The 27,426-nt window shown below is 36.8% G+C and overlaps 5 protein-coding genes across 6 annotated transcripts; 1 reads left to right on the top strand and 4 right to left on the bottom strand.

Annotated features, from left to right (window-relative positions):
• Positions 1–7,958: 7,958 nt before the first annotated feature.
• On the bottom strand, positions 7,959–9,813 carry LOC135165665 (protein YIPF1). Its single transcript, XM_064127181.1, has 4 exons — positions 9,498–9,813; positions 9,012–9,406; positions 8,585–8,765; positions 7,959–8,451 (listed from the first exon to the last, which is right to left on the bottom strand). The coding sequence occupies exons 1-4, from the start codon at positions 9,709–9,711 to the stop codon at positions 8,258–8,260; spliced, it is 984 nt and encodes a 327-aa protein (XP_063983251.1). The 5' UTR covers positions 9,712–9,813; the 3' UTR covers positions 7,959–8,257.
• Positions 9,814–12,616: 2,803 nt separating this feature from the next.
• LOC135172978 (N(4)-(Beta-N-acetylglucosaminyl)-L-asparaginase-like) lies at positions 12,617–15,205 on the bottom strand. Its single transcript, XM_064139555.1, has 6 exons — positions 15,071–15,205; positions 14,302–14,440; positions 13,939–14,095; positions 13,587–13,812; positions 13,088–13,386; positions 12,617–12,987 (listed from the first exon to the last, which is right to left on the bottom strand). The coding sequence occupies exons 2-6, from the start codon at positions 14,423–14,425 to the stop codon at positions 12,726–12,728; spliced, it is 1,068 nt and encodes a 355-aa protein (XP_063995625.1). The 5' UTR covers positions 14,426–14,440; positions 15,071–15,205; the 3' UTR covers positions 12,617–12,725.
• Positions 15,206–15,208: 3 nt separating this feature from the next.
• LOC135172960 (GDP-Man:Man(3)GlcNAc(2)-PP-Dol alpha-1,2-mannosyltransferase) lies at positions 15,209–17,419 on the top strand. The gene is made up of 4 exons (XM_064139526.1): positions 15,209–15,362; positions 15,558–16,018; positions 16,188–16,690; positions 16,790–17,419. The coding sequence occupies exons 1-4, from the start codon at positions 15,340–15,342 to the stop codon at positions 17,270–17,272; spliced, it is 1,470 nt and encodes a 489-aa protein (XP_063995596.1). The 5' UTR covers positions 15,209–15,339; the 3' UTR covers positions 17,273–17,419.
• Positions 17,412–19,990, bottom strand: LOC135172969 (RNA 3'-terminal phosphate cyclase). Of its 2 annotated transcripts, none has more exons than XM_064139539.1 (8): positions 19,873–19,990; positions 19,603–19,773; positions 19,098–19,215; positions 18,674–19,001; positions 18,276–18,417; positions 18,063–18,202; positions 17,815–17,971; positions 17,412–17,670 (listed from the first exon to the last, which is right to left on the bottom strand). In XM_064139539.1, the coding sequence occupies exons 2-8, from the start codon at positions 19,663–19,665 to the stop codon at positions 17,461–17,463; spliced, it is 1,158 nt and encodes a 385-aa protein (XP_063995609.1). In that variant the 5' UTR covers positions 19,666–19,773; positions 19,873–19,990; the 3' UTR covers positions 17,412–17,460. The 2 variants fall into 2 exon arrangements, with proteins under 2 accessions (XP_063995609.1, XP_063995618.1); XM_064139548.1 differs by having other exon boundaries at positions 19,603–19,763; positions 19,873–19,952.
• A 286-nt stretch (positions 19,991–20,276) lies between these two features.
• On the bottom strand, positions 20,277–27,286 carry LOC135172945 (tyrosine kinase receptor Cad96Ca). Its single transcript, XM_064139502.1, has 8 exons — positions 26,617–27,286; positions 23,115–23,365; positions 22,808–22,911; positions 22,268–22,661; positions 21,992–22,165; positions 21,451–21,801; positions 21,025–21,330; positions 20,277–20,797 (listed from the first exon to the last, which is right to left on the bottom strand). The coding sequence occupies exons 1-8, from the start codon at positions 26,669–26,671 to the stop codon at positions 20,561–20,563; spliced, it is 1,872 nt and encodes a 623-aa protein (XP_063995572.1). The 5' UTR covers positions 26,672–27,286; the 3' UTR covers positions 20,277–20,560.
• Positions 27,287–27,426: the final 140 nt, after the last annotated feature.

Raw genomic sequence — 27,426 nt, 5'->3', positions numbered from 1 at the left:
TCATCCGTACTTGTTCTTTTTACAACAACCCAATTTATTGTCACAATTTATAAATTTATGTTTCACAATTCGATTTGATGCCACAAGCTCTCTTCCAAAGACTCAATAACAACATTAATATTATCGTTTCGGTCTGTTCACAATAAAACATCCCCATCATAAAGATCCTACTGATGATAGTGAAAGGAGATGCACGTTATTAGCATAGTAAATAAAGATACTAGATTATTATATGACTAAAATCATATTTAACCAAGTTGATGTGCCTGTTTAACGACTTAGCGTATCAAGTACGAATATGCCCAAATTAAAGAATATATTATATGATCAACTTATTGGATATAAGTGGGAAGAATATTAAACGAATGTTTATCACAATATTTGGATCTAAATATCGTAACGTAACGTTAGGTGTTTAATATTTAATTGTATGTCATAATTCATTGCATTACTTCCATATCTCAATTGTATTACACGATTTAGTCAACTCTGTTTTTCATTTAATTACTCATTCAGTCAATTTACCGGTCCTTTTGATTTGATTAAGTTTGACTATCGAAGTAAATTCAATACTGAAGTGGTAAAATGTGACAAGTCCAATTGAACTATTTTACTAATTATCTTTCATCTCAATAAGTCCACTTCCTATTCGATTGTTCCCGTTGGATACTTTTTCCGCTAATGAAGCTCTATTATTGAAACCACCTAAATTCTAGAAAGATGTAACCTGACAAACCCAATAAGCCTACAGAATTAATTGTTTGAAACTGTTCTGTTGTTTCTTAAACTCCTGGGCTTAAAAGCAAAAGACGTATCGAGTTTTCAGGGAAATAAAATTTCAACACAAAAAAAAATTTCGATTTTTTCATGATTCTGCTCGTTACCGAGATATTTCAATTTTAAATAGCGAATCAAATCTTCACGTTTTAATAATGATTCACATTTTTCACTTCTCTTTGACTTTTATAATCAATGAAATCCATTATAAAACCATCCCACATTGCATAGTCACTCATAAAGTCATGCTAGCGACTAGTGCGCTGAACCACTTTACCATAATTTCCATTGAACTCGACATAATGATCGGGCACCTAACTATGTCGTAAACGTGTAGATGAGGATAAAAAATATTGAATGCAATAGCTAAACTCGATGAATAACGATGATAATAATTTATAGTAAAATAATTATGATAATATAAAAGAAGGGAGAAAAACTGTAACTGTATATCGATGGTTCTAGTTGTGATATTTTAGTAATTTAACAATTTTTACTATTAGAAACAAGAAAAAAGAATTATTATATATTTGGTAGTCCTAGCTGTAGTGCCTAAAGTTTCGAACAGAAGGGATTATCTGGAAAATTGTAAATGGCGAAAAAAACGATGAGGAAATTTAGACAAAGTATTTATATCAATGGTGACTGGGATGCATTAGGTTATTTATGATATAGTAATTATTCTAATAATCCTCATGTTTACAGTTTATATTAATTAGGAGAATTAGTTCTTACTGGAATAAACGAAGAATTATCGAGAAGGAGAGAAAGAGGGTTCGGGGGTAGATGTAAGTTGATATGGAAATTGAAATATTTTTGAAATTGGGGAGAAGAATATGTGTGGTTACTGTAGGTCTTCTTTTCGTGGTGTTTCGGGGTAATACAGAGTAGCATTGTAGCTTCTATCATTAGGTAGGATAATTACTGCAGATGAGGCGGTTTCGAGGGAGATGTTGTATTTCAGAAGTAATTGAGATCTATCGCCTATATTTCGCATGGAGAAAGTATCTTTTGGGAGAAGGAAGAGTCAGTGAAGAAGGGGTAAAATGTTTTTTAGAAAAAAGTTTTTTACGGAAATGTCAAGAGGTTGAAATTTTCTCTAAACAATTAATGGCTTGATTTTCTTTTTTCGCATTTATGGGTTTCTTATATTCAAAAAAATAATATGTACACACTTATACATGTATTACAGTTACCAGCCTATTGGTTTTACACGAAATTAGCTCGGATTGGTTGAAAAAATTTTAGATCAGATGAATACAATGCATTCATTTAGAAGGAAAGAACGTTTTCGCTGTTTTCCTAGAAAATAAAATAGGGATTCATGTTTTGCCCCTTCACCATTGACAAAATTCAAAACCAATTAATGAAAGAATTCACTGTAATCCGAATTTCTCCAATGGTTGCCACCATTATATCTAAATCAAATATATTAACTTGCACACCGAAGATATAAAAATCGAGTGAATGACATGATAATCAAAAAACCTTTGACAATGGGTTCCAAGCTCAATCTCAAACAACAAATGAAAAAAAAAACATTTCGTGTCGTTTTTATTGACAAGACGATGACTCCAATGTATTCAACCGTCCACACGTGACTGTAAATAGTCGTTAAATTTTCCATTTTCACTTGCGAGATGCGGCGATAGAAAATTTTCCATTATGTTGCCTGGAATGTTCCACACAAATACAGTAGACTGTGGTCTACTTTGAGAACCATTAGACTATTATAATGAATTATCAGCTCACTGTTCTTTCAATGTTACGAATAAATTAGATGTTTACTATCGTGCACTAGGTGAGAATAATAAAAACCAATTTTTAAAGTTGAGAAAAAATTTTCTATACAAAATTACTCCACACTTGAATAAACGAATGACTAATTACTTATTAATTAATTGAGAATTATCAAAGGAATGAAAGGCAACACGTATCCAACTCAGTAAAACAACAATTAATAACTTGGAGCTGCGTAATATGGAGAATTAACAATCTAACTAAAAAATAGTCAACTGCTACTGTGTAAATTATATGACTGGAGAAACTCCAAAAATTTTGTATTTCATTTCTAGTGTTTTTATCCACCATCACAATAATCAAATATCATTAATCCAAGTACTTGGGAATTTTAATAAATCCATAAGCCGAGAAATCTGCTGAGAAAAGAATTACCAATAGCTGTAAATCTAGGAACTATTGAATTAATATTGTTAATAATCAATGATGATGATAATACGTAATCTTCCCATAATAATGTTTTATACGGCTGTAGATTTACGAATAAACTCGTCACGTAATAACACTTGACGCTAGACAGTAAATAGGAATTTTACTCTTTCGTTTGAATTTTCAATTCAGAAAAAAATTCAATTTCAGTTTCAACACTCGGCTGAATGTGAAATCATCCCTTAATGAGTGACTTTGAAGAAAAATGTCAAATAAGCCTCTTTAAGTAGGATTTCTCATCGACAAAAAATGATGTTTGACGTTTTTCCCTATAGCCACTCGGTACTGAAATAATCCGATATTTAACGAAAGTAATTTTAAACTCAATGTTAAAATTCCACTAAAATCGTGTAACAAGTTATCAACGATAATTAGTAACCATTGGTCGTAATGACTGAATCACCAGTTGACCCAATGGGCTAAACCCCAATGATCCCATTGAAATTTAAAAAATGGCCTTGTTCACTAATTTTGATATCGCCGCCTTTAATACCGATCTTCATTACTTTAACGAATTTTAATTGTATTTCACCTCCAAACGTTTGTACGTAAAATCGATATAATAATGATGCTTGAGAAATAATAGAATTAATTGCCGTGTTGGATAATCAGTGACACTGTTACGAAAATTGTGCTGATTAAAATCAGTAGTGGAACGCTAAAACGGTCCCAGTCGTCGTCGCTCGCATCTGAGTTTTTGTTGAATATCTCGAAGTCTCAGGAAGATAACGAAACATTCGTAGCTTTTAATTAGCTCCACAAAGGGCTTATTATATAAATTGTGCTATCTCTATTAGATTCCAAGATATTCATTACGAACTGATTAATAGTAAAAATCGACTTGAACTGTTTAACCGCTTCATCAAGATATTCCAGTTCAATCTCTCTGTTTTTTCAAAAATCAAGACCTCATACGAAAGAAACATATTTTTTTTAGAGGAAAATACCTAGAATTTCTCGAATTATAACAAAGTAAAATAAAATCGAGAAACGATAAGGGGAAACCAATGTGAATTCGAATTTTATAATCAACTCCACTTTAAAAATCTAATAAAATAGATTTTAACAAATTGACAGATTTTTCAATAAATTACATGTTTATAAATAATAACTGTATGCATCACTGATGGTGAATAATTTATTAAAAAGTTGTCCAGTTGAGTTGACTGTCTCAGTTCGTGGAAAGTCAACTGTAGTGCATCGAAATTACTTCACTATTTGATCGAAGTACAAAGTATTAGATTTAGTTTGAGGATGGAACTAATTTTAATGCACACGAATGAACAAAAACGAGACAGTCGAGACGTATAAATTCTGGATGAATTTATTTCGGAAAAATTTCCCAAGATCATCAGATATGAAGAAATAAAATATGAATGAAATGTAGTAATTGAATGCAAAATAGCGGCGATAGTTTGGCGATTAATCATTAAAAATGAAAATGGTGACAAAGTTCACATAAAAAAAAAGTTGTTTCCACCACTCACTCACAATAATGGGACATAAGGAGAACCTGTAATGTATTGGATACATAAGATATTTATATTTATATTTGTATGGGCTGATTATAATAATTGTATTATATGATATAATCCATAATTCGTTAGTGGTTGTCGGCTGTTGTTATTTCTCGAGGCACATGGACAAATTGATATATTGTCAGGCATAATGTCATTGTGTAATTGTTATGGCCTTTGAATGTTATAATTAGCGAGAAACAATGACACCGGACCAAATTAAATCCGCTGTATATTACATAGTATAATCAAATACTAAAGACTAATGCTTAAGGTGATCAATTAAGCTTCAGTATACGTGATATTTTCGAAGCCGCAAAAATATTATATATTTGAAAAAAAAGTGAATAATAATTATTTAAGGAATGGTACACAATTAATATGATAAGATGATAAATACTATAGACGAAAGTTTATGCACTTTGGTATGAGATGATATATTATGGAAATAGAGGCTGATGGAAAATACCTGGCTTTGTTTTTCGTTCGCCCTGTTAATGATATATTGTGCTGTATGACTAATAATTATTGGAAACAACATTATTTTGGGCAAAAAATAAATTTTTGGGAGAGCGTTGTTTCAATTGATAACGACTCGACTATTCAAAGGCATTGAATTTATAATTTTGTGGTTTTTTTTTTGTTATCCTTTATTTCATGTATTTTATTCGCTAATACATACGGGATAATTTGTAAAAGTACCTAGGTCATTCGTTAGGAAATTTTGTTGAGGTTTTCCTGATAAAGTCTCAATTGGAGGAGAATAAAATCAAAATATCGTGATAAATTCTACCGAATGACCTAATCCTATTTATTTTCCGATAAAAAAAATGATAGGAAAATGCAAATTTTTTGAGAACCAGTTCAATAAAATTCTCTAACAAATGCCCTGAGTTTCTACATACATTTCGTTCATACGTTAATTAATTATTTGATTACAGAATCGACATTTTTAGTTTCTGGCTTAAGTTCCGACTGAAATCGAATGAACCGCTTTATATGTTAAAGGATATTAATGACTATTGTGACGAAATACATAAGTATATATCTATTCGCACTCGCATAGAACGTCTTATGTAAGTTCCAGGTATACCGCGCATGCCTTTTTACCTCGACAAACAAAATTGCATTGTTGTGACACCTGACTGAAGAACACTTTTCGAAATGGCTTAGTGTGTGAATAACGATTGTTTTCCCCATAGAATGCGTAATGTTTAGGGCATGCGTAAAGGGAATTCTCATACATAGAGCATCACTTTACGCTTTCAAGCTTATGCATTCCTGTACAGGAACACCTACTTTAATGCACTGTCGTTTCGAACAGTGCACCCAGAAGGTATCACAAAAAATAGGATGTGAGGAATTGCCCATTAATTGAACCACTCAAATTGTTTAATAACTCGGATAATTACGAAAAAAATCTAAGAGTATTTTGGAAAGCAGAAAATTTGTTTATGATTTTCACAGAATTTTATGTACTAATTGTTTTTGAGGAGCTATTAGTCATAAACGTAAAATTAACAAAAAGAATTATAGGTCAGGTGATGGTCTTAAATTCTTGTCTTAGAATTTGGGAAGACTGAAAAATTTGGGTGATTCCTTTGATAAAGAATCCTGTATGTGTTATACGCGTGTGCAAATAAGTAGATTGTTATGCACTAGTAACAACATACAATTTTGATTCGTCTTTCATGATATCTCTCATTATTTAACTTTTAATCACACCTTGTTCGATATAAATAGAAAATAGTCTATACGAAAGACCGGCAGCTTTCAACGATAAAAGAGTGAAATTATAATTGGATTCCAAGTCAAGAGCATAATTATTTATTTATTTATTTTTAACGAAATTTGTTGCAACTTCGGGTGAGAACAATAAATAAAAAAAGATCATTAAATTTTGTTGTGTCATAATTTCAGTGAATAAATTATTTTTGTGGAACAACCCAATCGAGATCGAAATGTTTACATTCACAGTTACAATGAAAATTTATAATTAACAGTACAATGGGCGGTATCCATCTACAATATCCACAATAGAATAACTATCAAAAATAGCTTAGAGTTTAGGTGGAGGGACTCAAAACTATAGCTTTATGAAGAACATAAACTGAATGATATTGAGAATAGAATGGAAAATTAAAATTATTACTTTCAGACATCAATGCTTTTTCGTGTCCATGCAGAGGGAAAATCGGTAACGAAATGGTAAAACGGTTCACGGATGGTTTCGCTTCAATAATTTATGAATTATCGATAGATCAGAATTCAGAAAATCATCACTTTATGGGGATGCAATATATTGAGTCATTGATATTTTTTCCAAAAAGACGTGAGGACTAATTTGTGATTGATAGGGTCAACCGTTCTACCCTTTTCCTATTCCAATCTGTAACTCTCTGGGATCAATGGTAACTTTAGACCCTAGAGTATAGAGCCTAGGGCATCTGGATAAGCATAATTTCTCAATCTACAGGCGTAAATGAAATCTAATCTTACTGATGAAAACCGACGGTGAAATATGACTGAAAAATCTAAAATTCTCATTATCTCTCGTAATCAACAATCTCAAGTCTCAAATCCAGTAATATGAGCGAACCCAACTAATCTGTTAATAAAGACCAGGGTGAACCTAAAACTTGTATAATAAACATTAATGTAAATATGAGTAATCAATAACCTCAGAATTAATTTCTTGGAGAATAGAATTTCATGAGATAAATTATATTGGGTACCTGTATCGGTCAGATTTATCGTAGAAAATTGCATCTCTGTAAATATATCAATTATCAGAAAGAAATTACATATAACCGATGATATGCAGTTTCGTACACTGAGAGAACAATTACATAATTTTCAAGCAAGTTGTACTTGTGTCTGGATCTTTTTTTTAATTATCAGAAACTAAATCTTTTTTTCTAATATGAAGAGAGTGTCAAAATAGCTATTTATGATCAAATGTTTTTGAACTTTTTAGAAGCTTTTATCACTATCTCCTTCGGACAACCATGCAGTCCAAATGAAATTTGCTTGAGAAATGACAAAGCATAGCAGAAAAATATAGTAAAAATTCATTTTGTACCATTCGTTTAGTTTATCTCATTGTTTCTGGAGAATTAAAAAAATAACACACCATATTAATCACCACAGATAACTAAAAACATTGACAATGCAATAATAATAACACTTTGTAGTGTACATTAATGGACTGTGGATGATGAATATTTATTACATACTGAATGTTGCCTTTTCCGTCACTTTACTTAACGAGTATGATTGTAGATTATTCAAATAATAAAATTGTAACTGATATTATAATAAGACAAGTATGAATTATGTAGATAATGAGAATTCATAAGCAAACTGTGCTGTGTTAATGTGACACATTATAATCCTACATTTCAGTGTAGGCTTTCAATAAATTAACTGGAGCCATGAATTCAATTTATTTATTTAATAGATCTTCATCACACCAACATACAATAAGTCTTTTTGATCAATTAAATTAGACAAATAGTTAATGACACCGATGAAAAAATATAAAAGAAAGATCCAGCGAACTCTGCACGATTTGGCTGAGATTCTATTGAACATTCGATTAGCTTCTGATCGGTTCTACTGAAACGTTCAATAGAAAATATCTCAGTAGAAGTGTGTTGAGTAATCGCCAAGGGGTTCTATTAAATTATTTCATCCGGGGAATCTTACAATTGAAAATCTTTAACTGAGAATATTCACGATGAATTCGTTAGATTTTTGATAGGATTTGAGGCATTTACAATTTTGTGGGCCATTGCTGTTGTACTCTCTGGAATGGGGACTGAATCCACTGCAATTTTCGGCACGTGGAAGAAATATAACATGAAACCAGTGGCCAGCAGTAGATGCATACCCAGGATCACAGCAACGTAAATAGGTTTTTGTTTTCCTAAAATATTCATTTGTATCATCTTGTTATTCAATTAATGTAATAACAAAACTGTCGTATGTGAGGAACGTAACGAGATCGAAAATGATGTTCATCAACATCGAATCTTTCTTTAAAATTTATAAAATCTTACCAGTTATTAAAGGCATCAGGGAGCGCAATAGGACTCCCCCAGAGAGAATTGCTGCAACCCCAACGAGTATCCACTGGAGCGAACCAATCTGAATTGTCCATAGAAAGGCCGTTGGAATGTAAATGGACAAGGAATATCCATAAAGGCACAAAAGCTCCAGAAGTCCTGGGGGTTCATTGGACTAAAGGGAATCCACACAGAGAATATTAGTTAAACTGTGAGTGAAACTGACTCATTATAATAAATTATTCAATCTAGTCCGGTACAATGTGGCACTGAACCTCGAACACAAATTTCTATATAAAATATTTCCATAGAATCCGTTATATGGAAGAATTCTATACGAAAATATAAATTATATCATTATTGAGAAAAAGATACCGAAAAAAGGACAACATTTGCGTCGGTTGAAATTGTGTCGAATTACCTCAATTAATTCAGCATCTAGACTAGTATCGCTGGGTTCATGAGTCCACTTGACAGCAGCCCAGAGCCCCATGGGTACTAGCCACACATACAGGCATATGCACGTGGCTGCATATGATACCATATGAAACTCGTATCTCCAGTGATGTTGGCCAGTATAAGCAGATTGCAGATAATTCGCTAGATTTCCGCTGACAGCAATGGCAAATATCAGAGTGACACAGATCCAAAATGGTCCATATAGGTCGGGATTGGGTCGTATGTGGGATAATAAGTAATTATCGGGTCCATGTGGAATCATTGACTTCTTGATTCGTTGGAAAACATCATTCGTGTTGACGTTGAAGAACTTCTGGTAATATTCGATTGTCCAAAAGTTCCTTGAGGTGCTATTTTCTGGTGATCATAACCAACAAATGATTCGTAGGAATGATGATGACAGTTTATAAGTTAAATTGAAGATGTGTGAGAGCAATACGAGAATTACCTTCTTTTTGCTGGGGAAGTCCACGCAACTCATCCATTATTCCAGGAGTGGTGGAATCATTGGAGTATTGTTGGGTATTGATGAACTGTTGATGGTTGGGTGTGCCAAGATCCAGTTGTGCCTGGCCAGCTCCTGGCCTATTTATCGGTGAAAAATCTTGGAACGATATGAACTGAGAATCAGTATTCCTCTTCCCAAATTGATCACTGTCCATGGTTATTCTTTATCTTTTATTATTGAGAATCGCTTATGGCTTATTTGCTTGGCGAGCCAACTGTTTTCACGTATGATTTTGACAACTAGCGCCGCCACAGTTCCGACGTTGACAGTATTGTTGATCGGTTATGAGAGTTGGAGTCCGGTGCAGAGACCATGGGGGAGATCAGCAGGGCCAGTCCGGGGAGATCAACCACGAAATGTCCTAGCGGTAGCGCCGGAACTAATTTTGCAGGCACGTTTGTTGGTAAGGTACCGAACGTTACGCCTGCAAAACCGGAGCAGAGGGAAAAGTCGGTAACCCGGATAGTGTGGGGTGGGGGAATACAAGGAAATAGGGGAAATTAAACGGCTGGGCAGACGTTCTGAATATCCGAACGGCGTTGAGCGAAGCTTTATCCTCATTAGGGGGGGGGGGGGAGGGATTAATTTTCAGAAATGCAGCTTAACGCGCATCAGTTCTCGGCGACGGCAAGCGAGGATTCCCAATAGACCCGCACGTTTCAAAAATTCATTTCTCCCTTTCTACTTGAGATGAAGAAATGAAACCAACGTCATTCAATTGGTCATTAAATTGTTCATTAATGACGGTAGTTTTGTTTCTTAATCCGAGTTAAGAAGGGAGGGAATATTTTTGAAAAAGGTAGCTTGACGCACATCAGTTTTCGGCGGCGTCAAGCGAGAATATCAAATAACTCCCCACGATACAAAAATTAATTTCTCCCCCTCTAGTTGTGTGCGGGGTAGCAACCGTAATGATCAATTCAAAGGAAAAATAGAGTCTTCCAGTTTGATCCTTCCCTACGGTTATAAGTCGCAGGTATACACCTTGGTGCGGCAACACTGTCTCCTGCACTACTACTCACTAAAAGTAATTCGCCAGCAGCGATGTTCTTGTTTATGTGAAGGGAATAAATAATCTAATCTAATAATTAAAGATTTTCTAATTATTTGTGAACATCAAATTATGTGATTGAGATTATTTCTTCCCTTTACATAACCAACAACATCGCTGCTTGGGAATTACTTTTGGGGAGTGGTAGTGCAGGAGACAGTGTTGCCGCACCAAGGTGTATACCTGCGACTTACAACCATAGGGAAGGATCAAAGTGGAAGACTCTATTTTTCCTTTGAATTGATCATTACGGTTGCTACCCCGCACACAACTAGAGGGGGAGAAATTAATTTTTGATTCGTGGGGGGTTATTGCGTATTCTCGCTTGCCGCCGCCGAGAACTAACTAATGCGCGTCAAGCTGCATTTTTCAAAATTAATCCCTCCCCTCCTCATTCGGATTAAGAATCGAACCCCTCATCATTAATGAACAATTTAATGAGCAATCGAATGACGTTGGTTTCATCCGTTGATGTCAATTAGAGCGGACAATATCAATTTGTAAATTTTTAAAAATGGATTGCCCGCTCTAATTTTTTAATTTTTAAAAATGAATATTGCCCGCTCTAAGTGAGATCAAGCGATGAAACCAATGGCATTTGATTGCTCATGAAATCTCTGATGACTGACGATGGTTTCGTTTCTTAATCCGAATTACGAGGGGGAGGGATTAATTTTGAAAAATGCAGCTTGACGCGCATTAGTTAGTTCTCGGCGGCGGCAAGCGAGAATACGCAATAACCCCCCACGATTCAAAAATTAATTTCTCCCCCTCTAGTTGTGTGCAGGGTAGCAACCGTAATGATCAATTCAAAGGAAAAATAGAGTCTTGCAGTTTGATCCTTCCCTACGGTTATAAGTCGCAGGTATACACCTTGGTGCGGCAACACTGTCTCCTGCACTACTACTCACTAAAAGTAATTCGCCAGCAGCGATGTTCTTGTTTATGTGAAGGGAATAAATAATCTAATCTAATAATTAAAGATTTTCTAATTATTTGTGAACATCAAATTATGTGATTGAGATTATTTCTTCCCTTTACATAACCAACAACATCGCTGCTTGGGAATTACTTTTGGGGAGTAGTAGTGCAGGAGACAGTGTTGCCGCACCAAGGTGTATACCTGCGACTTACAACCATAGGGAAGGATCAAAGTGGAAGACTCTATTTTTCCTTTGAGGTGATCATTACGGTTACTACCCCGCACACAACTAGGGGGGGGTGAAATTAATTTTTGTATCGTGGGAAGTTATTTGATATTCTCGCTTGACGCCGCCTAGAACTGATGCGCGTCAAGCTGCATTTTTGAAAATTAATCCCCTCCCCGTAATTCGGATTAAGAAACGAAACCACCATCATTAATGAAGAATTTAATGAGCAATTGAATGACGTTGGTTTCATTTCTTCATCTCAAGTAGAAGGGGAGAAATGAATTTTTCAATCGTGGGAGTCTATTGGGAATTCTCGCTTGCCGTCGCCGGGAACTGATGCGCGTTAAGTTGCATTTCTAAAAATTAATAATAATTAATCCCTGATAATGAATCCCCCCCCTAATGAGGGAAAAGCTTCGCTCAACGCCGTTCGGATATTCAGAACGCCTGCCCAGCCGTTTAATTTCCCCTATTTCCTTGTATTCCCCCACCCCACACTATCCGGGTTACCGACTTTTCCCTCTGCTCCGGTTTTGCAGGCGTAACGTTCGGTACCTTACCAACAAACGTGCCTGCAAAATTAGTTCCGGCGCTACCGCTAGGACATTTCGTGGTTGATCTCCTAGGACTGGCCCTGCTGATCTCCCCTATGGTCTCTGTCCGGTGTTGCGGTAGAGTTCGTTCGCCAAGTACGCAGGTGTCAGAGTTTCAAATTCTATATGTGAAAAATCTCACAAAGGAAATCTATCATCAACTAAAACGGCTATTATGGCCGAATTAAACAAAACTTGGAATTTGGAGGTTAGATTAATTTTTTCTCAAATTATCCCTGGGAAGATAAATAATCGAGACGAACATAAAAAATTATTATCTTTATTTCTCCGTAATTGAAGACAACAGTAAGCAAAAAATTGCATAGTTTCATCATTGGAATCATAGTAATCATGTAGAAAATTTAATAACTTGTTAGATCAGCGATACATGTGGTTCAACTTCACCAGAATTGGTGCATTGAACAGACTTCTTTATAGCCCCCCCGAGATCGGGACTAGCCACGTAAAATGGGAAAGACGCTATTCCATTGCAGGCCGCGCCATAATTTCCATTGTTATCTATTGCAATTACTCCGCCAGTGAATGTTGGATAATGCTTAGCAATTCTTGCTATCGCCTCAGCAGCTGCTGCTGTCGGAGTCGCTCCACGACGCATTTCTTCGACCGCAAGGAAGCTATAGAAAAAAATTGACAAAAGACTCATATAGACGAATTTCATAAAACTATTGTTTTTCAACTTTTTCATTCTCTCCGCGTAAAATTCTGAACAAATACCTTGGAACGAATCTCATCATAATATCACCATCTCCAGTTCCTGCAGCGGCGCCAACTTCTTGATCAGCATAGGCCCCCGATCCTGGAATAGGTGAATCCCCAATCCGTCCAGGGATTTTATTCTTGGCTCCATTTGTGGATGTTCCTGCAGCAATTTTTCCCCTGCTGTCCATCGCGACTATTCCAATAGTGTCATGATTGTCTTCACCACAATCGGGGTTGCTTGATTCACACTGCTGATTAAATCTTTCCTTCGGAGTGTATGGGCCACATGATTTTAGAGGATCTGGCGAGACATTCTACAATTGCCAATGACATATTCTGATGAATGATAAATATTAAATAGAGTGAAAAACTTAATTCCTTATGAAAAAGATATTCAATAGCATTTTTCTTGTCGCCATTGAGAAGGTTTAATGAAGAGAAGAAGGATTCATTTATTGAGCGGAAAACCTCGAACAATTGGTTTCATCATAATCGACCTCTGAACAAACCATACCTTCCAGAAATTAGGTTGACAGTTGTTAGCTTTCCACTTCTGCCACATATTTGTCGAAACATTAGTCGTCAGTGATTCTTCTTTGAACCCCATCCTTACAGCAAACTGCTTAGCCTGATCGCCACCCAGTAGAGTGTGTTTCGTATTTTCCAAGACTTTCCTCGCAACTGATATGGCACTTTTGATGTTCCTTATACCACCGACAGCTCCAACATCCATCGTAACCCTAGAATTTATTGCATTCGAAAGCTCTCACGAAATTGCCCTATCTTCCATCGTTCGTCTATAGAATTTCTTTGTGAAAATTTGATTGAACTTTCATAGAGAGTAAGCTCTGCAGTTTATTGCGTACCCATCCATTATCATAGCGTCCAGTGTAGTTTCTCCAGCTTCGTCAGGACTTCCGCCGTAACCAACTGTAGTTCTGCACTGCATTTCTTCGCAGAGACTACCCGCAGCTTCGACAGCATCAACCGAAGTCTTCTTTTCTTCATTGAGAACTTTCCAAGCTGTAGTTGGTGATAAAAGTGTTTGGGAATATTATTTATTTATCCCAGTTATTGCCTGCTAATAATTACGTAATTCAAGTAGCAGAGGAATCAACTCATTGTGTTAAACGTTGGAAATAATTCTTGAGGGAAGCGAGTAGTTTTGATTTTAGAATTTTATTTAATACCAAGCCATGAAAGGTTAATCTTTATATTTAGAATTTTACCCAGTGTTGTTGCATCCGGATAATCCCACGTTATCACGACCAGCGGCCCTTTGGGAGTGCTCTGGGCATCGATTCCATTACAGGAGAATGTCAGGAAGACCACAAATCCAAGGGCGATAATCATCTTCTATAATATTATCTGGAAATGATAAAATTATCGAATATTGCACCCAAGCGAGTGTTATTGACGTGAAAGAATTGGAAGCGTACGATAAACTGAGAGTTCTGCAAGTGCAGTAGTCTAATCATCGAAGCGAGTGTCTGTGATTTGATTGATGGAAAAATCCGAGTGATATGAAACATCGAATACGTATTTTGTGATTTATAGAATTGATTCCAAGCTCTCATTTATTATCAGAATATTATCAGAATATTAACGTTGACTCGAGAGATTTTTCTGGACGATAGCACCAATTCAATTTCTTTTACACCTATTGCATTTAGTTCAATGGACATAAATGAGGGACTAGTGAAATAGTTAAATGATTAACTAATTAAATTTCTATCTAGGTTTTTTTGGGGCACGATTACCTAGATGACATTTTTCAAACAGAAATAGAAGATGAATCTGATGGTACTATATAGTTTTATGAGGAATTAAAAAAAAAACCTTGAAATGGGCAGAATATTCTATGTTATTACATTCCTGTCACCCTGGTCTTATCTGCAAACGATTAACTATTTTTTCTCCGGAATGAAAGCTCTGTAATTCTAATATTTCGATTTGTGGATTTTCATTGAAAATGCCTATTCTCAGACGATGACTTACCCCTCAGATGTGAACACAAACTGCAAAATGTGTTATCAATTGAAAATTGCTGTTGACAGATCAGAAGTGTTGACACTTCTTTTCATATACAAATGCACTAACACCATCTAGTGAGGGTATCCTCAGCTGATCTGCTGCGAAAGTCAGCTGATCGTAGTGCCAGCCGGGGGTGATATGATGCCAGCGTGATGAAAGATCCACGTTGACAAGTGTCAAGATTCATGTGTAATAATCCGAGGTTTTTAAATCGATTTTAGAGTGAAACGATCATGTCTATTCTGCATTGTGTGCTGTAAGGAACACTTATGTTTCCCTTGTGAATAGTTATAACCTCGTCCCCTGGTTTACTTGCTTTTTCCCCCCTAATTGTTGTTATTTTCGTAAAAGAACAGTTTTTTTCTGATAATTGTAGTAAATTCTCGATAAAAATATTTCACGAGACCTAGTGTATTTTCATTTATTTCTATTTCTATATTTGCTTCTTCAGAGACACTATTTATGGATTGACGAGGGGTATCTTCGCCCTCTCGGTATGTACAGCCATCACTCTCCTTATAATAATCCCAATCTGGATGCTATACTGGAGAAGAATATTCGCAAATAAGAAAAAGGAAAATGCCAAGAAAAATACAACAATTGGGATATTCCACCCCTACTGCAATGCTGGAGGCGGAGGTGAGAGGGTGCTCTGGGGTGCCATTGAAGCCCTCCAAAAACAATACTCCAATGTTCATATTGTTGTTTATACTGGAGACATCGATACTGATCCTGAACAGATGCTCAATAAAGTTCAGAAAACTTTTGAGATTCAATTGCGGCCAGTTGAGTTTATTTATTTGTATAAGCGGAAGTGGGTTGAGGCTGAGCTCTATCCAAGGTTCACCTTGCTAATGCAGAGTTTGGGGTCAATGTATCTGGGATTCGAGGCGTTGAAAGCATTCCAACCAGGTAAAACAGCAATTTTATTCTCAATTAATGATGATAATGATTAGCACGTTAAAAAAAATTTCGAATTCTAGAGAATTACCGAAATTTTTATAAATAGTAGACAAAAATGAATAAACAAATAAATAAATCGATCAATTACAGAGTGCGGGAATTTAATAATATGTTTCAGACATTTACATTGACACGATGGGCTACGCCTTCACGTACCCGCTCTTCAAGTATGTCGGTGGCTGCCGAATTGGTTCCTACACCCATTATCCAACGATCTCTACTGACATGTTGCGTCACGTCTACCGAAGAGTTGTATCCCACAACAACCATCGCATAATCGCCCGAAATCCCTTCTTATCAGCAGCAAAAATTGCATATTACAAGCTCTTTGCAATAATTTACGGCTGGATGGGCAGATGTGCCGATATCGTGATGGTGAACTCCTCGTGGACCGAGGACCATATCAATTCCATTTGGAAGTGTCCCCTCAAGACTCACAGGCTTTACCCACCTTGTGCTATCGAACGTTTGGCAGATTTACCTCTTTTATCTGACGAGGAAAAGGGGAATATCATCAGAATTGTGTCGGTGGCACAGTTCAGACCTGAGAAGAATCATCCGTTGATGTTGAGGATTATGTACGAGCTTAGATCGATTATCACAGAGGAGGATTGGAATAAAGTAAGCTCTTCATTTCTGGAGAAACGAATTCCTCACCTAATAACTTAATAACTTACTGTTGAATGCAGAGACTATTGATGTTCTCCATATTTTTTTCAGGTTCGTCTGGTACTCATAGGTTCTTGCAGAAACGATGACGATCGGACTCGTGTGAAGGACATGCAGGATTTATCGAAACATCTAGCAGTCGACGAAAACGTGGAATTCAAGCTGAACATTCCGTACGTCGAATTGATCAGAGAGTGTCAACTTGGTACGATTGGTTTACACGCCATGTGGAATGAGCATTTTGGCATCAGTGTCGTGGAGTGTATGGCTGCTGGGTTAATCATGATAGCTAATGACTCTGGTGGACCCAGGGCTGACATCATTGAGACCCAACGAGGGAGTCAGACTGGTTTCCTAGCAGTTGACGCCGAAGAATACGCCAAAATTATAGCTACGATAATTCACATGAAGCCAGAGGAGAGGAGCACAATAAGAAACGCGGCGAGAGCCTCAGTTAACAGATTCTCCTGTGAACAATTCGAGAGAGAGTTCTTACGTACAGTAGCTCCACTCTTTCGACCCAAGTTAGAATAAATACCTTGGTGCTGAGGCACAACAAAATTTTATCAATATAAACACAACAGAATTTTCAAGTGAAGATTTCAAGTGCCACTGTACAAAATGTGACTGATCAATTCCAGATTTTTACCTATATTAAAGAACTAAGTGCAAATTTATTAATGGGAATGTCATTCTAGTGATGAATTCATTCCAGAGTTTATTTATGTGTCATTGGTAAGACCACAGCCATTACATTGCAGGAGAAATTCATTAGGATTTGTTTCGTTCATATTTTTCAGTTCATAATTTAATCCCCGGTCTTTTAATATTATTTTGGCAATTTCCATAGCAGTTTCTGTATGCAGAGTGAGTTTCTGGGAGCCGATGAAGATGCTGGAACGACCTCTGGCCAGGGCCATGAACAGAATCAACTGAAATGATATTTTTTAGGTCAGTAATGAATTCATTAATTTCGTAGTCGAGCATTTCCGGAAAACAATCATAGTCATAGGGTCTTTCAGTCTACCATACCCACATGCAAAAAATCGACTTTATAAACATTTCTCATTACTTACTTGATCCTGCATGTGAACATCCACACATGACTTATTGATTATGGGGTTCATGATTTGTTCGACTGCGTCCTGAGGAGTGCTCGTTAAAGTATCTCGCTTATACGTTCCTAGTCCAGAACCTCCGAACACGCATCCAGTGTCCGTGTGACATACGACACTATAATTTAAAAGAAACATCGATTAGGAAATACTAATAATCCTTTGAAATTAGTAATCCAGCACAGAGCCAGGGTGTTGGCAGCTCTCACTTGATACCGGCCCCATTGCCCACAGCCGTGTTTCTATCTTCTCTGTATGTCTCAATATTTATTGGAGGAACCTCAATGTCATTTGTTTCCAGTTCCTTGGATAGAGAGTCTTTAACTTCTCCAGCCATTTGATATGCTTCCTATGATGAAAAAATCATACGAAATGAAACTTTTCTTAATTAACAGATGTCAGATTCATCACTATTCACTCACGTGTAGAGACACAGAACCAGCTACATATGCCCAACCAGAGATTCCATTGATATTGCCTTGCCTAATCACGTCAATTGGCTTCAAATTTTTAATTGGCATTATTCGTAGATTTATCTCTCCACCACCTTTTGGATAGTAACCCCTAATAAAATTTTAAAAATTCCGTTCAAAGGTGCAAGTCATTAAAAACAAAGTAGCATAAACACTATGACTCAGAAAAATGAATAAAAAGAATTAACATATTCATTAATTTTAACGAAATTCTATTGAACCTGCACTTAGTTTTCGATCAGTTGAATAATTTATTTATGTTTCTTTGAGATTTTCCTCGTTCCTGGGAAACTCACCAATTCAATTAAATTTTGTTTCAAAATACTTCCATAAAAATAAAATCTCACCTCCTAACAACAGTGAAATCAAAGTCTCCTCCGAACTTATTGAGCCAGGGCTTGAAAACCTCAGTAAGATACTCGAGGTGTGGACCCATTGGGACATTGGTCCCTCCTTTGAGTGTCAGGACAACCGGTCGATTCTCAGAAGGTAAGAATAAAGCAATTGGCACTGCCACTTGGGCCAGCAGGGCGATACAACCCGCTGTCTGTATGTCAGCATAAAATTCTCGTTTCCGAACTTTGGATAGGGTCTCGGGATAGAACTCCAGATGCGTTGAACCGATATATGCCCCGTTTATTTTTGCATTGCACATATCACGAGCTATTTCTACTCCTGTGCCATAAATAATTACATCATTTCTAGCTCGGTCCATAACTTTATGTGCATTTTTATATCAGTAATTTTAGGTAATTCCTGAGATATTATTACCTTTGAGATGCTGAGCAGCTAACCCTGGTTTTGGTCGCCCCACCCTGATATTCTCAATCTGGATTGGAATATTGTATAGCGCACTTAAACTAATGGCAATCCTTAATACCTGTCCGCCCTATATTAGAATAAAAATATTTTTGTCCTTATTACACATGAAAAATGTTCACCAAGAATTGACAATCAAACCAAGAAGGCAATGGACTAACCACATAAATCCTTTTGAGAAATTTAGAATGATTTAGTCAATACTAAATGAATAATTTAAATTATACATTATTTTATCAGTCTCATATTTTCATTAGCATAAGATGCCGGTCATAAGCGGAAGGTCAATTTTTTTGTAATATTACAAAAGCAATGATTAAATCGTTAAAGCATTTGCTCATCGTTGCGTTCTATCATTTAAGGAACGTTCAGTGGAAGCTGAAAACGCCTAGAAATTAACCCCCTTGGAAAAATTGATCAGTTTACCCCGCAAGTGAAAGTAATAAAGTCCACTTACACCTTCTCCTAAACTACCATCGATTTTCACAACTTTTGCCATGATGGTTAATAATTTAAACATTCACATGATCAACGAAGTGTGGAGTTCAGTGGCTTCTAGAGAGCCCGTTGAGATCTTTGTTTTGTTTCGTTAAGCTCTGTTGGTTATGGATGGACTTTCTGGAATTCCCTGGGGGGAAAAATATCAGATATCTACTGCGTCTATGGATATTATTATTTACATGAAATTCACGAGTTTATGCATTTCATCCTTGAATATTTCTTCTACCTTTGATTTCTTCAGGCTGAACACTTTCAAGTGACAAGATTAGGCACGACTTTTACATAGACTTTCAGATGTCTACAATTTACCCGGCAAAACATAACCGTCAATTTACTAAATATCAGATAGGATCGTGGGTTGGGAAGGGGTGAGACCACCTGATAAGTTTCCCGCTTTATTTTTATTATATTTTTTTAATAACCTTTATAATGAAAATAAGTATTGGGTCTTATCCTCATTTATTTTCCATATTACGAGACTTTGCGCGACGTATTTGGATTTCCCGCCTCGAATACACTGACCAATGAGAAAAAAGTCTTACGCGTGAAGTTGGCAAATATCTTACGTAGCCAACTTCATTGCTGTACTTGTATTTTCATGAATAGGAAAGCAAAGATGAACATAAACAGTTTCAAAATCAAATACAAACTTTAATCACTGGTTCTTAAACACAATACAGTAAACATTCCTATCGATTAATAAATAAAAAAAATTATTGAACAACAGGAACACACACTCTCTCTCAGGATAATATCGGCAGGTAAACATTCATATAATATACACTAATTCATGAGTAATGACATGAAGTCGAAGGACGGATGTGATATCCGGTTCTGGTAAGTTGAAATAACTCCCATCAATGGTTAAGTAAAGCGAGGACCGGTGACATTTACAACAGAGGAGGGGACTAATGCTATAATTTCTCGCCGCTGAGATTCAGCACATTGTAGTAGGAGTGATCTGGAAATCTGTCCAACTCGATGTAGTCAATTTCATCGAGAAGCAGTCCTTCGGCTAATCCGACGAGTTCACTGAATGAGGGACGACAGGATGGATCCTTGTCCCAACAGTAATACATAATATTGTATAGCTCTCGCTTGCAATGCTCCGGCCTATCCAATCTGTAGCCTTCCTTGATTTTTCTCATCACCTGTTTAATAATATTCAATTTAATTGTTCATAGGTGTTACAGCACAGTACTAATAATTTAATTTCATGTAACTTACATTTTATAACTACGTAAATATATGACTATACGTATAAAAGAAAAAAAGTGAATTAATCAAAATAAATCAGTAATTTGCTTGCTGATTTTTTCACGTGTGGAGTGTTCTATTTGATTGAAGTTGTAGTTAATTCTTTAAAAAAGAAAGTTACCTCTGCAGCGGCCATTCCGGGATACGGTGTTGATCCTAATGTGACTATTTCCCATATCAATACGCCAAAGCTCCAAATATCGGATTTAACAGAAAATATGTTGTCGTACAAACTCTCGGGCGCCATCCACCTAATGGGTAAACGACCCTCTGATTTCCTCTCATAAATCTGATTAGCAGCTACGTCTCTGGCGAAACCAAAGTCTGCGACTTTGCAAGCACGATTGTCATCGATCAAGACATTTCGGGCCGCTAGGTCTCGGTGGATTATTCCTTTTGACGCTAGATACTCCATACCTTTAGCAACCTGACAGGGAAAATAGTAAAAGTGATGACAGGCACGAAAATACTGAGGTGAAAAACTTAACTAATGCGATACAGAATGCCACTGGTTTTTTTAGTTATAGAAATTTTAAGGTTTCCTCACTTGATACACAAATCCAGTCAGGTCCCTGGAGGTCAGCCCAGGACCTCCGTGATTCCTCTCCTCTCTCGATGCCCTTAGAAAACTCTGCAGCTTACCTCCACTCACGTACTCCAGGATAACAAAAATTGGTTCACGCTCTGTACAACATCCAATGAGTCTCACGACATTTGGATGAGGCTCCAGACTCTTCATCACTTTCAACTCTTGTGTAAGATCGAGATGTTCACGATCTGTTGCATTTTCTTTGAGGGTTTTTACAGCTACGATTGTTGGCCCTGGTTTCCCATCGATATCTATTGCTTCACTTTTCCACACTTGGCCAAAACACCCTTCACCAAGAATACTGAAGACCTGAAATTTTTTTTCCATGAAATAAAATGATCTCTTTTCTTTTCAATTTTAGTTTAGATTATAATCGAAGTCCTGATCTTTGAAGTAGCTATTGGTTGAATAAAAAATGCCTGCACATAGTCTTTTATTGAAGTTATTCCGTTCGAATAATTTTTTTTTCCCTGAAAAATGTTATGAAACCAATTTTTACTTTTAGTCGGTGCCTCGGAAATTCCCATAAATCATCCAGTTGTTTTTTATCCGATATGTGATGATCTTTATCAAAATCCTTGAGTTTATTGTTTCGAAACTTCGGACTCTGCCAGTGTTTCAGAACTAATGATGGATCATCAGAGATTGTAGAAACACGGACTGTTTGCTCCTTCTGCGAATGAGAACAAATCAAAAATCTTTGTTATAATTAAAAATTTTTTTATCACCATGGTTTGACATGATGTAAATAAGAAAAAAAGTCAATCTGACTTACAGTATCTTCCTTCGTCTTTGGTGATCCACACACCTTCCCTCTGAGTGTCCATATGCCGGTACCAACACTCAGTAATAAAGCACAGCCAGCAATCACTGGAACCAGAGTCATCGCGAAGTCCTGGGTAGCTGGGCTCTCTTTGGACGACACTTTAGCACCGACTACTGCTGTTCCTCGTCCAATTTCATTGGTCTCTAGCTCGTGAATCGGTGGTCGCAGTGGTGGAAGTGTTGCCGAAATTGCTTTGTGATCATCTACGGGGTAGCTCGACTCTGGACGGAGTTTTGTTGTTTTCTCATCACTTCTGAAGCCAGTGGACATCTCAGACGGGATTGGACGCGGCACATGGATGTTTGGTAAGCCCATTATCGGTGGACGAATTCGACCTGGTAGTCTGCTTGAACATGATAATATGAACATTCAACAGGGGAAAAATACATCCCGATAAAATAAAAGGTAAACATTACGTTACCAGACCCAATAAGTCTTGAGTAATAAACCTTTACAGTTTGTAATGATATCTTGATCAATTGTTCTTACCCTACATTTGGTGCTGATGAATCTTTGATATTAACGTAAACCTCTGTCTTGGCAGTCAATTGTCCGTCAGAAACGGTGACGTAGAGAAATAAATTCTGTCCTCCCTAAATATAAAAAACAAGGAATCAGCCTTTATTCTGTTAGCTGAAGCTCCTCAAGTCTTTAGACTTTTCCCAAATAATATAGAATCAATAGATGAGTGAATAAGTAACGGACGACGTGAAAGTGATTGACGAAAGCTTGCGCTGGAATTTTCCATTGATTTGTTTGATGCAATAATCGGAGAAACTTTGATTCTTGGACTCACCCGCCCCTTTAATGTCTCATTGATGAAAATCGTGCCCGTCTCGTTGTTGATGGAGAAGGGCAGTGGAGCCTGGGGACCACTGTCGCCATTGTAATTGTGATTGACCTGTTCTAGGCCATAAGTTAATTCCCCCTGTTCATTGTCCTCAGCCCGCACTCTCTCTACAATATTACCAACAGGTTCCGTGTCGTCTAGAACCCAATTTCTATCTAAATACATTATGGGGGGAGTATTCTCGCTGAACTGGCCCTCTGTAATTGGTAGAAAATGAACCAGGATGAGTTCTGAGATCAGAAGATATTATTTTTCATGCCTGTCGTAAAAGTAACTTATTGGAAGGCTTTAGTATGCGGAAGGGCTCGTTTTACGTACCACGTGGAGAAAGTTTGAAGATCGTGTGCAAAGTAAAATTGTTTTCAAAAGTAAAATATAGGAAAAAAAATTGGAAAAATTGTACAAATAGATTATAGAAAAATATTAACATCCAGAGACTCTTCTTTATAACTGTTAACGAATATGTTTTAAAACAAAATACAAAAGAGTTACGTAATTCGTGTAACAAACAGATAAAATTTCTCATCAGAATTCTTGCAGAACTCCAATAGAATTTCTCGGTTAAAGGCTAGGTTTTGCTTTTAAATTGTTTGGCAAATGAGCAGGTCCGGGAATTGAGCATAAAAATTGAAAAAATTAATTTATTCTGCGGCTCCATTGTGATAGCAGGTTTTTCTCATTTTCTCTGGCGGAGGGGAAAGAGGCATCGATGGGTCGAATATCAGTAGCATTATAGTCCGTCTCAAAGAACCCAGGGAGAAAGTGGGACGATGAAAGTGCGACCAAATGACTGAGGTATACCGGGCTAGACGTCTTGACGCAATTTTTCAACGTTTCGGTTTTTCACCGGTACAACTCTTTCGAAGAATCAATCTGCATTAGATTATTATTTCTATCTGTGATAGTATATGTCGCGGAATGGGAGTTTCTATGCAAATTATCCAGCACGAACCTTTCACTAGCCAGAGTTGTACTGACTTTTTTACAAGGGAATTTTCATACTCCATCGTACATACATACGCACATATTTAAGTCTCAATCAACAATTTTGAGCAAAAATTTCTGGGATCCTGACCCGTTCTTTGCAATAGAAAACGAAGGAAAGAATAATAACTTCCGAAAATTTGAGGAAATACATTTGTGAAGAAACTGCTCAATATTTTTTGCAGAATCATCAAAAAAATCAATAATATCACAGTAGATTTTCTTGGCGAATGCGTTAGCTGTTTCTATCATTTTTTTCAGAACGTGTAAAACCTTTCTCTCTAATGATTATTGAGTTGAAAAGTGAACGAAAGGGATTCGAGGAGTATATGTTTGTATTTTTTGCGTCATATTCTGAGCGTTAAGAAATCAGTTGACGTCACTGGATACAGGAACAAGTTCTCAAATATTCCTACAAGGTCGACTGGGCAATATGGTGGGATAAAGACGACTTCAGGAATGTCCCGACGTTTTTATGTAACTCGATCAAAACAAATAGAAATTTCAAGAATTCCAAAGTAAAAAAAAAAAGTGAAATTTCAGGGCTAGTTGACAACTAATTTTCAGTGCACCGGATTTTCTCGCATATTTCATTAGAAATTTGGTTATCTGTTTTCAATTATTTATCGGAAAACAGTATTTTATCCGTTGACAACCGAGAGAAAGTACTTCACGCCCTAGGGTAGAAAATTGCTCTAGAGAGTGGGAAGTAATAATACGTTCCGTTCTCGGACGGAAAATCATGACTTTCCACCCTTTGATATTTATGGAACTATTAAATATATTGTTATAAAACAAAATATTAAAATGTTATTCGGCAATTCAAATTAGTAGCCGACATTTCCCAAAGATTAATAGTGAATGCTGATAAAAGAAAATACAGAAATTGTGATACCTCGAACGTTTTCAATGAGACAATGCCTATATTTTATTATAAATAGATAGATGACATCAAGGGACATCGGAAATTCGGGTGCCATCTTTACTGGAAAATGAAAAAAATTTAACAGTGTAAGTTCCATTGGGAAGCAAAATCGAAAGAGAGTCATGTGTCCACTGGTGATTCCCTGACTGCAAGTCACCATTCACCGGTTGAAAATCATAAAATTAAAAACAGATATTCCCAGTCGTTTTCTCCATTTCAAAGGGAAATACACGTCCTCCCGATGACGTCCACGGGCTCCCCCGACACCGAAAAACTTTCACTTTGCTCCCCACCCAAATACAATTTTTTTCGGTATTCCTGCTCTCCTCCCGTACCACCCACTCCTTCACTTTCTGTATTAATGCGCCTCCGACCTCCGGGTTCTCTGGACCAAAGGCCTCGGGCAATAATTGCTTCTCATTGCCGACAATTCTCAGAAAATAAAAGGACTCTCTCATTTTTTTCTCTCTCCTCCACAGGAAATAACAATTCTCCTCTTCAATGGTTCAAAACCTCGTCTCTTTTTTTTTCCAACGAGCAGGCTCATTTCCAGGAAACAGCTCGTACACACGTGAGATCGACGTGGATTTATATTGTTCAGTTCTTGTCGAGTGTCTGGTGACCCGATTATCCCGTGCGCATCAACTCGCGAGGATTCTTGACTGCTATTGCTGCTGCACCATCAAGTTCACCTTGTCTCGAATCAATGTCACCATTGAATTCGAATTAAAATTTATTCTCAATAACCGGGATGTGTTTATCGAATCGATAACGGATACAGCGAATCAACTTGGCGATCAGGCAAAATGGAGCATTAACTCAAATGCCTGCAGGTGCGAAAAACATCAGCAAGTTCCCAAATAACTCGTGCTTAGGTCAGTACAATTGCGATGTTGCGAAATGTAAATATACGTTTTTCATAACGTTGTTATATTTTTCAACATTGATTTGAAAGACTTCTCATTGTCACTTCAGGCATTGACATGTATTCCAACATCAGAAGAAATCAACATGAGAACTTGTGGGCTAGATAAGACTATTTATCGTGAAAAATTTCTATAAAACCCCGATAAGACGTTATTTCGCAACTACCAGATGAATATTATCTTAACAGATCTTAACATAGGCTGTTGCATACAACAGGTAACATACAAAAAAATTTTGGGGGAAAAGCAAACGCTTTCACTAGAAAATCTTACAAGATTCCTGGGGCACTTCTATTGGAATCTTATGAGATTTTCATTGATGCTATCACGAAATTCCACAGCTCCGTTCCACCCTTTTTCGAAGAAAATATATTGAGTAAAAAAACTATCAAAGACATTATTATAATAAAATGTTCCTCTTAAACCTTTGTTATGGAACAAATCATTCAGTAATGGTGGAAAATCTACGAAAATGTGATAGAATTTTCTAACAAGTACTTCACTTATTTCTACCTCATTTTTGCATACATTACTTCATAATACCCATTAGTTACCGTTAATGACGATGCAGCAATGTAAAATACAAATGGTAAATAAAGGAAAAAGCACTTACGGATGCCTAGCATAGGACAAGCCACCGTCACAACGACAATCCATCCTACCAACATTGCACTACATTTGTCGAATTGGAACGGTTTTTTAAAACTGTTTCCCCCACTGTTTCACTAATTAATTAGGTAAAAAAAAACTGCTTCAATTATTTATTACACGGTTCAGTAATGTTCTAGCAGGTGACTTGGTCGTGCTCATTTTTTCACGTGTATTTTGTTCGCCTTCTTTCCACCGTTCTTTTGAGTCACTGTTGACTGGATCAAGTGAAAGCTCGCTCTGTGCTGAATGCCAAAGACCTGAACGTCTCGATTTTTAGAACGTTGATCATTGCAAGTTCTTCGAAATTGTATCACTCACTGCACCATTATTTCCGTAAATTATTTTGATTTCAACGTCACCAATAAACTGTTTGTGTCGTACAAGTCATGAATACGGAGACGATCATTACGAGTTCATTCACGTCTCGGGCGTTGAAATCTCCGAAGTTTTGGAGATTTCTTGATGCTTAGAGCTTGAAAATTGTCATTTACATTATGCTTGATGTGTCCTTGGTGATGTACAAGTGGGGAAAAAATTTTTCAACGATTAAATCATCCTCTCCGAGGGAAAAATGAGTGATGATGTCAATTCACTGGAGAACGGTCAATGGGCAACTGGTGAACTGACACTCCAGTGGATCCTTCGGCAATCCTCGGCCTGGTCCCCACTACGGGCATCCGAAGGAGTACCTGTAGGTGCAGACAGCGCCGTCGGGAAGTTCCATGGCTGGCCGTGTCTGCCACTGCTGTGACTACATTCACTTTCGGTTTGA

The sequence above is a fragment of the Diachasmimorpha longicaudata genome, chromosome 1, assembly GCF_034640455.1.
Source record: "Diachasmimorpha longicaudata isolate KC_UGA_2023 chromosome 1, iyDiaLong2, whole genome shotgun sequence".
NCBI classification, from domain to species: Eukaryota; Metazoa; Arthropoda; class Insecta; order Hymenoptera; family Braconidae; genus Diachasmimorpha; species Diachasmimorpha longicaudata.
Note: the sequence above shows the minus strand (reverse complement) of the source record. Positions and strands in the feature narration are given on the sequence as shown.